This window comes from Bombyx mandarina, chromosome 16 (genome assembly GCF_030267445.1).
Source record: "Bombyx mandarina strain Sakado chromosome 16, ASM3026744v2".
In the NCBI taxonomy this organism is placed as follows: Eukaryota; Metazoa; Arthropoda; class Insecta; order Lepidoptera; family Bombycidae; genus Bombyx; species Bombyx mandarina.
Genome location: NC_143222.1, coordinates 10746182 through 10755604, shown reverse-complemented (window position 1 = coordinate 10755604; position 9423 = coordinate 10746182). Strand labels below are relative to the sequence as shown.

The following is a 9423-nucleotide window of genomic DNA, read 5'->3' as shown; positions in this document are numbered from 1 at the left end:
GTGGCCTAAAGGATAAGACGTCCGGTGCATTCGTATCTAACGTTGCAACTGTGTTCAGTGTGTTCGAATCCCGCAGGCGGGTACCAATTTTTCTAATGAAATACGTACTTCACAAATGTTCACGATTGACTTCCACGGTGAAGGAATAACATCGTGTATTAAAAATCAAGCCCGCAAAATTATAATTTGCGTAATTACTGGTGGTAGGACTTCTTGTGAGTCCGCAAGGTTAGGTACCACCGCCCTGCCTATTTCTGCCGTGAAGCAGTAATGCGTTTCGGTTTGAAGGGTGGGGCAGCCGTTGTAACTATACTGAGACCTTAGAACTTATATCTAAAGGTGAGTGGCGCATTTATGTTGTAGATGTCTATGGACTCCAGTAACCGCTCAACATAAGGTGGGCAGTGAGCTCGTCCACCCATATAAGCAATAAAAAAAAAAAATTTATCGTTACGTTTTCATCGAATTTATGTTAACATGAGTTCATTTGCTATAAGCTTCGCTTTTAGATACCTTTGGTCCGGCCCAATTACAATAGATAACAAACCATCTTATCGTTAGATTAATAACGTAATATTCGAATCTAATCAATTTTATATTGATCCGTCACAGAAATTAAAAAGATAATCAATAGGCGACAAACGTTCAATGAGAATGATCAAATTTAAAATGGATGCGAGTTTTTTTGTTATTCTCGCTTTAGTAAGCTCCGTGTTCGCCGGTAAACACGATATTTACTCGAGGTATGTTATTAGCATGGTGTTGGTAATAAGTTAATGCTCATATTCGTTTTTTTTGTATGTAAGTTACGGAATATTTGTAAGTAATTTTCACCCATTTCAAGACATTATGATTAACTTGAAAATTTGTACACGCATCTAGGAGCGATGAGTATAAAATATTTTTTTAACTTTACTCTAAAGTAATTATTATTAACACGAGAAAGGTGTTTTTTATGTGCATATATTATTTATATAAAAGGTAGGTGAGACGGTAATGTGAGGAGAGCCTTTCTAAAAAAACTTGTAATTACTGTGTCAAAGAGAAGATGCATGAAAATCGTGTGAGTGCAGAGATGACGTGGGATAGGTCTGAATAGAAAAAAATGGATATGCGAGGTATTTCACTAATCATCCTAAGCTGCGTCTCTAATCTGGGACATCAAATTCAAGTTTGAGTAGAGAGAGAGTAAGAGTTTTCTCGAGATATCAGTGTAATGTTTAGGAGAAACCTTTTTATTTCCCCTTTGACTTGGTTAATTGAAAAGCGGAATAATAAAATTGTTATTTATCAATAGACATGCTGTCTACGGTGTTGAGCTCCGAGACCAGGATGATGTGGCGACTCTCTTCAATCTCCAGCAAAAACTGAACGTCGATATCTGGCAGCATGGTATGGCAAGAGTCAGAGACGCTGAAGTCATGGTCTCACCGGAACAGTCCAAGGAGTTCTTCGAGACTTTAGATAATAACGGATTGAAGTATTATTTGAAAATAGAAGATGTTTCTAAGTAAGTTTTTGAAAAGATAAATTAAGTAACTAATTTCATCTTCGCTTCACTACATCGCCAATGTTATAGATACGTCTTTCAAATTTCATTTAAACAAGACCATATAATAGCGCTTCTGAGGTACTTTAGAATTAAAATTCAGGAACGTAGCAGTCACTCATGCCATGAAAAAATTCAAGTCGTTGCTAAGACATTGTTAGTCACGAGCATCCATGAACACACCTCATGACCCACATATAGAAGTTTGGCACGCTTGACTCTGAGCGGATACCAGAGGACACTGAAATCATAGGGCTCATCATCATTAGCATTGTAGTATGACTGTCTTACTCTTTGGAACGGAAACCATGAATGAATAGTTGAGATCGAATAGTGGTACCTATGTATAACAGTATCAATAGAATTTGGGGAGATTTGGGTGCTTCAAAATGAAAAAGATCGGGACAGAGAAGATCAATGAGGAGGCTAGTTAGTAGATGGATGAGTTACGAGAATGTATTTCTAGCATTTAAAGGTGGGGGATCGTACATTCGTATGCCCTGAATAGCCAGAAGGTCTACTGTAACCTCTACGTGATCTTATGATCTACGTATTAATAACGGTAATAATCACAAGAGTGAAAAATATTTTGAACACCTTAATTTCTCCTATCTGCTATAAGCTCATAGAAACAGAATAATCCTTGAAAGTGTAATCGGGCCTTATGTTAAAATTACTATTGCTTTTATTAATTTGCAGAGTTCTGAAGGAGCACGAAGAAGATCTGGCGAAATGGAGGAGAAATAGAAATAACAGAATGATCTTTCAAGATTATCCGCGTTACGCTGAGGTAGAAATATATTTTTAACGATGTTGGTATCAGTTCGAATTTTAATGAATCACTAAAATCTGAAACGAAGCTATACTGAGTAAGAATTTTCAACTTTGTATAGGTAAACCAATACATGGAAGAAATTGCCGCTAGATATCCAAATTTGGTGACCCTAGTCAACGCTGGGAAAAGCTTCGAGGGACGCGACATCAAATATTTGAAGGTATTTTTACGGTGCAGCTATAGAAAACGTTGTTTTAATGTTTTTTTTTTGTATTACATGCAATGTACTTACCATATTTAACCATACTATATCATATTTAAAGGGTAAACGAGCGGGGGATGTGGGATCACGTCGCAACCAAATCTTGGATCCGCCATATTTTTTAATCACCCAAACTGTCTGAGCTGAAGAGCGCGTCAAATAACTAGATAAATATTTTACAGATATCGACAACAAACTTCGAGGATCCCCGCAAACCAGTATACTTTATGGACGCCATGATGCACGCTCGTGAATGGGTCACGACACCAGTGACGATATACTCAGTCTTCAGGCTCGTAGAGAACTTGAGAGATGATGAGAGGGATCTGCTTGAAGACATCGATTGGATCATTTTGCCTATTGTCAATCCCGATGGCTATGAGTTCAGTCACACTGACGTAAGTTTCAAAAACAATTTTGGTACAAAAATGTGAAAATAAAATTAGTCGATCATTAATCACCATTTTATTTTTCTATTAACTTTTCATGTAAAGCTGAACCTAAATCAAATGACGTCAAATGTGGCTATCCTTTAATAGTTGTATATGATGAGTGATCATCTCGTTTATTTGTCCCTTAAATGACGTCATAGGATATTACGATAAGCCGAATTTTGTAAAACTTGGAAATAAATATTTTAAAATCCGAGTTATCCGGTTTTAAATCCGATGTCTTGGAATGTATTTTCCCAATTCTAAATCAATATAAAATATCTGGTTTCTTGTGAAATTCCAACCTAACCAACGTCCGTGTTCATATCACATTTGTATTCCGCAAGCTAATCCGCAATCTAATATATCTCCAGGATCGTCTTTGGCGTCGCACCCGTTCCGTGAACCTAGAAGTCAGTACTACCTGCTTTGGAGTCGACCCGAATAGGAACTTTGATGTCGACTTTAATACCCTAGGGGTCTCCAGCGACCCATGCTCCCAAACCTACCCAGGGGTAGCGCCGTTCTCCGAACCAGAAACGAGGATTATCAGGGATATCTTCTTGAAGTACTTGCCGCGTCTACAGTTGTACAATGATATTCATAGCCATGGAAACTATGTTCTGTTCGGTTTTGGAAACAACACTTTGACGCCTAATGTGGCGCAGCTGCATCATGTGGCTGCCGCGATGGGCGCGGCCATGGACGCTGTCAAATTACCCGAAGCTGGATATTACCTGATAGGTAACAGCGGTCTGGTGCTATACAAAACTTCTGGATGCGGCCAGGATTACGGTCAGGTGAGAGCATACATTAGATATATCATTGGCAGGACAAACGAATTACTAATATTAAAAAAATCTAGCAGAATCCGTATTCAACGAAATAAAAAAAACATCCCTAGTATTTGTTATTGTTTTCAGCAAACACTTTTTTTACCAGCTTGGTTTGTTTGTAAGTATTTTTAATGAGAAATCTTTGAGCGTCATTTTTACGATGACGATGCAATCGTTTTGTTTTTATTTTTATTGATAAGATGGGTGGGTGGACGAGCTCACGGCCCACCTGGTCTTAAGTGTCACAGGAGCCCATAGACATCAACCACGTGAATACCACCGACACACGAGACATGAGTTCTAAGTCTCAGTTTTTACAGTACATTTCGCTCTGAAATACTTAATTAATTATAAATTCGGTTCGCTATTTAATGTGGATTTATTTTTCCGTTTTTAAACTATCTATCGAGGAGAAAGGCTCTTTGTTTTAAGCGATACTTTTGCAACTTTACCGGAGAGCCATTTAAAGTTGAAAATTTTACAACAAATATCAAATTACAAAAATACTTCTTCAGCTATTTAAATTCAAATTCAAAATTCAAATTCAAAATCATTTATTTCAACTTAGATGTCAGTATGACACACTTGTTGAATGTCAAAATACAAATAACAATGTTAACTCTACCACCGGTTCCAAAAAAAGCCACAGTCCTGAGAAGAACCGGCGAAACAAACTCAGCGGGCTTTTTTTTTTGTTTTTTCTCAAATATTTTCTTTTTTTGAAATAAATAGAAATATTCACAATAAAAGAAAAAACAAGTCTAAAAAAATAATAATAATAATGAAAAATGAAAAGTGGGGTAAACTTTATTGAAGTTCAATTAAAAACATCGAGCTGTTGATGGTAATAACAAATAAGATTGACCTTGAATTAGAAAGATAAATGTCGCTTGAACGAAATAGCCTGTCGATATTTTATTATACGACTGTATCAAAATGTACAGTATGGATTGAATAATCAGCTCTTAAAATAAATAAATAAACAGATATTTAACTATTTAGGTATGCACGCAGCTATTATTGTACACAGTCAGTTTATGGTCGCATTCATTATCTTATCGTTTGATAAGCTGCCTGTTTGATAAGAGAGGGCCTTATCTGGCGGCGGCAATTAAACATAATTGGTATTCGTCGGTGGTATTAGTGATGGTGTTGGAGGGAACACGTCATTTTCATGGCCAGCTGGATTTTACTGAAACATAATACTTAAATGATTTAAACGCTTGTAAATATTTGTTAATTAATGTTGACTATGTAATTATCCCAATGCGCAGTAAGCGGCGGCTTGGTTGTGCTACCGGCGTTGCTGATGCTTTTTTTTTTTTTTTTTCCTACCTATGCTGATAGCCTTGAGAGGCTATTTCAGCTTCGCCCTAACGTTAGTAGGTGAGCTCGCGGGGCTCAACCGGAGAGTTGCTAACACTGACCCTAGCAAGAGCAGTGCTTCGCAGAATCTACCACCGGATCGGAAACGCGACCCACTGAGAAGATCCGGCGAGAAACTCAGTGGGCTGTGTCTATGGGTTAGTTCGCTCGTCGAGCCCTTCGTCGCAAGCGACGGGTTCGACGAGGACGGTGACCGGTGCTTGTGGTGCCTAAAAGCACCGTTAATGGATCAGGAGGATCCGTAATGACGTGCTTTGGGCGACGTCGACGGTTTACCATTCGGTCTACTGGGTCGGGTATGTAATTTCCAGCGGCTACGATGAGAGGGTTCTCATGTCGTGCCGCCTTCTCAAAATGGCGCAGCGATGCCGACTGTAGATACTTACTAAATGAGTCGAGCTCCAGGTCATCGTGGAGATCCACATTCCTAAGGAATCCTGCAGAATCGTGATTGAATAACCTGAAGGGATTTCAAGTGGGTGCGGGCTGAGTGAGCGAACACTACGCTTGCATACGTCATGACGGGGCGTATACAAGTTTTATAGAGAGTTACCTTATTGCGGAGGGACAGTTTGCTTCGACTACAAAGCATTGGATAGAGTCGTCCTAGAATAAACGCGGCGCGGTCGCGTACCGTTTTTATATGGGGACGGAATGTCATCCCTCTGTCGAGGGTGACGCCTAGATATTTGACCTTCGAGACCCACGGTATGGGCTGGCCAAAGAGAGTGATGGGACTAACGGCGGAGGTGTTTGCGCGCCTACTACGGAGTGGGATGCTCGAAGTGATGTTCGGAGGGCGACCCCTTTTGAAGAGCACCGCTGCGCTTTTCGTGGGGTTGATGTCAATTCGCCACTTCCGGAACCACTGTCCCATGGTGGCTACTGCGATCTGGAGTCGCCGATGAAGCAGCGACATCTTCCTACACGAGTAGTAGATAGCCGTGTCATCGGCGAAGAGCGCTAGATGGGTCTCCGGAGACCGGGGTATATCATTGATATACAAACTACATAATAACGGGGAGAGCGCGGAGCCTTGCGGGACTCCGGCAGTCAGTTGACGGGGACGAGAACCAGTTCCCTCTACTCGATATCGAAACGAACGGTTCGACAAGAAGTCTCGTATGATGAGCACGAGTCTGTCTGGCACTCCCATGTTGTACAGTTTGTAAATTAAACCGTTGTGCCAGACTTTGTCGAACGCCTTCGCGATGTCGAAGAAGAGGGCGCCAGTGGGATTTGTTTACGCCTATTTAGTCCTATCAGAATGTGCTCCGTGAGGCGGTGCACTTGTTGTACGCACGAGTGTTTTGAGCGGAATCCGAACTGTTCGTCTATGAGAATTTTGTTCGCGGTAATAAAATCCCAGAGGCGTTTCCTAAGGAGACGTTCGTAAATTTTTCCTATCGTCGAGAGGAGACTAATCGGACGGTAACTAGAAGTTTCGTTTCTCGGTTTGCCCGGCTTATGTATACCGATAACGTCCGCTTCTTTCCACACCGCGGGAAAGATGCAGTGCGTCATAGCGGCATTTAAAATTGTAGCCAACATTGCTATCAGTTGGACTTTCAAGAGTTTTAGCGCGCGGTTGTGGATGCCGTCGGAGCCGGGTGCCTTCCTAGGTTGGAGATTGTGGATCGCGTCTCTAACTTCGTCAGTGGTAATGGGGGGTAACGCGTCCGAGGGCGGCAGGGAAGCTCTGCGCTCGACCTCCCTGTCGACTAACTCGGTGTGTTCGGGGTCCGCGTGTTGAGTGCTGGTGGTGCACTGCTCTTGCAGTGCATCGGCCAGCAGCTCAGCCTTGTCATCGTCATCGAATGCCGGTGGTTGGCCTGAAGGGCGTATGAGGGGAGGCATAGTAGCGGTAGTTTCGGATTTGAGAGTCCTAGCTAGTCGCCAGTATGCTTGGTGGGAGGGCGCGAGTTGTTCTAAATAACTATGCCAATTATCGTTACGCGCGTCGCTTAAGCGGGAGTGGACTTCGCGTTGTAGACGACGCATCTGAATCCGGTTTGAATGCGTGGGAAGACGATCGTAGGCCCGGATTGCCGCGTTCCTAACTCTTAAGAGATTCCTAAGATCGGGGGACAGTCTGATGCGGTGGAAGCTGTCCTCCACATCGACTTCTTTTGAAGATTTAATGATCGCGGAAGAGATGTGATCGGTAATGATGTTTATGGATTCGACGGTGTCCTCGGGGGATGGATTCGAATCCGGGCCGTAAGGGAGGATTGGCGGAGCGGCGTCGGCTAGGCACGTGCCCAGCTTAATTGCTGATGCTCACGATGCATGCGATAGATAACTAATTACTATCAAGTGTCCGTATTTTATTTTTATTTTTTTTTACAACGTAAATGCCGCCACCCACCTTGAGATATGAGTTCTAATGTCTCAGTATAGTTACAACGGTTGCCCCACCCTTTAAACCGAAACGCATTACTGCTCCACGGCAGAAATAGGCAGGGTGGTGGTACCTATCCGCGCGGACTCACAAGAGGTCCTACCACCAGTATACCGTATGCTTGTTAGCCTAAATTTGGAAGCATACTGAGAGCTTCTGGATTTTTCCAAGTATTACTTAGTTTCTGTTGTTTCTATTCACTCAAAGTTCACACTGAGCCTTAAACTCGCTGAGTTTCTCGCTGGATCTTCACAGTGGGTCGCGATTCCGATTCGGTGGTAGACTCAGCGAAGCACTGCTCTTGTTAGGGCAGATATTAGCAAAGTTCAGCCCCGTGAGCTCAACCATGAGACCACGTGAAGCCCTAACCGCCCCTCGAGGCTGTTACAGGTAGATAGGTGCAGGAAAAATTATGATAATTATAAATTACGGTAACAACAAATTAGGTAGAAATTTCAATTGTACCAAATAATGTATGTATGTAATATATTTATTCATAAAAAGTTACACTTTCATTTAAAACATGCCCCGCAAAACAGCTTACGCAGTTTGACTGCTGGTAGCTAGCTCGCTTTATAATTATTATTATAAATTAGGTTATATTAATACTGTTACGCACTGGGGTTCGGGATAAATAAAAATTTCACCAAAGTACAACTTAAAAACTGTATTCAACACTTAAAACACTTCAAAAACACTTTAAAACACTCAATTCGCTTGTTCCGCTTCGCTTCAGGTGATCCATTCGCTGTTTCGCTTCGAGTACTTCCGATTACTGACTGACTGCGTGCCATCCCTACAACGCTTTTATAGTCGATACCTCATCCCTAGAATTATCGAGAATGTTCCACACGACTCTAGTCGTAGTTTCCGCTATCTGTCAATAGATGGCGTTGTAATTCTCGAGCATTCTGGATCCTTCAATAATCTTTTGACTATTCGGCGATAGATGGCGTCACTCTCATCGGCGTAACAATACAATTAACTTACGTAAAAGATTACAACGTATTTAACAGTTTTTTTGTTTAATAAACTTTTAAAAGCAAGTATAGGTCTTATGTCAACGGCTCAGAATCTTGATCCAAAATAAATATCCTTGTCCACAGCATATCGGTGTACCGTTTTCGTTAACCATGGAGCTGCCTGGATACGGCTACAGCTTCAGGGTACCGCCTTCTTTCATCGATCACATCAACGAGGAGACCTGGAAGGGAATCGCCATTTCTGCTCGAATTTCAAAGATTCACTACCGCAGCCGAGTTGGTCGATAATGAGATACTTGAGACTACTGAAATTATATGGTCTTAATAATAAAGAAATATTAATGGTACCAAAGGCTTTGTGTTTAAGACAACAAGATTTCGGTACATTTTTGCGAATACTCATCGCTAGGCTCAAGGAAAACGAGGATATATCAACTAATTACTTTATAGTAAAATTAATGGATAAAATAATTGTAATATACTGTTTTGAAGTCGTTGTGGCCTAAAGGATAAGACGTTCGGTGCATTCGTATGTAGCGATGCACCGGTGTTCGAATCCCGCAGGCGGGTACCAATTTTTCTAATGAAATACGTACTCAACAAATGTTCACGATTGACTTCCACGGTGAAGGAATAACATCGTGTAATAAAAATTAAACCCGCAAAATTATAATTTGCGTAATCACTGGTGGTAGGACCTCTTGGGAGTCCGCACGGGTAGGTACCACCACCCCGCCTATTTTCGCCGTGAAGCAGTAATGCGTTTCGGTTCGAAGGGTGGGGTAGCCGTTGTAACTATA

General features: G+C 41.5%; 1 protein-coding gene across 1 annotated transcript; it reads left to right on the top strand.

Annotated features, from left to right (window-relative positions):
- Window positions 1-600: 600 nt before the first annotated feature.
- LOC114240546 (carboxypeptidase B-like) lies at window positions 601-9003 on the top strand. The gene is made up of 7 exons (XM_028171133.2): window positions 601-743; window positions 1298-1510; window positions 2249-2339; window positions 2443-2544; window positions 2769-2984; window positions 3392-3817; window positions 8747-9003. The coding sequence occupies exons 1-7, from the start codon at window positions 649-651 to the stop codon at window positions 8909-8911; spliced, it is 1308 nt and encodes a 435-aa protein (XP_028026934.2). The 5' UTR covers window positions 601-648; the 3' UTR covers window positions 8912-9003.
- The last annotated feature ends 420 nt before the right edge of the window (window positions 9004-9423 follow it).

Bases quoted from the DNA above. Each gene is read 5' to 3' on its own strand.
- LOC114240546 (XM_028171133.2), top strand. From the start codon at position 649: ATGAGAATGATCAAATTTAAAATGGATGCGAGTTTTTTTGTTATTCTC. The intron at 2,985-3,391 runs GTAAGTTTCAAA...ATATATCTCCAG, and splicing joins ATGAGTTCAGTCACACTGAC to GATCGTCTTTGGCGTCGCAC. The intron at 3,818-8,746 runs GTGAGAGCATAC...CCTTGTCCACAG, and splicing joins GCGGCCAGGATTACGGTCAG to CATATCGGTGTACCGTTTTC.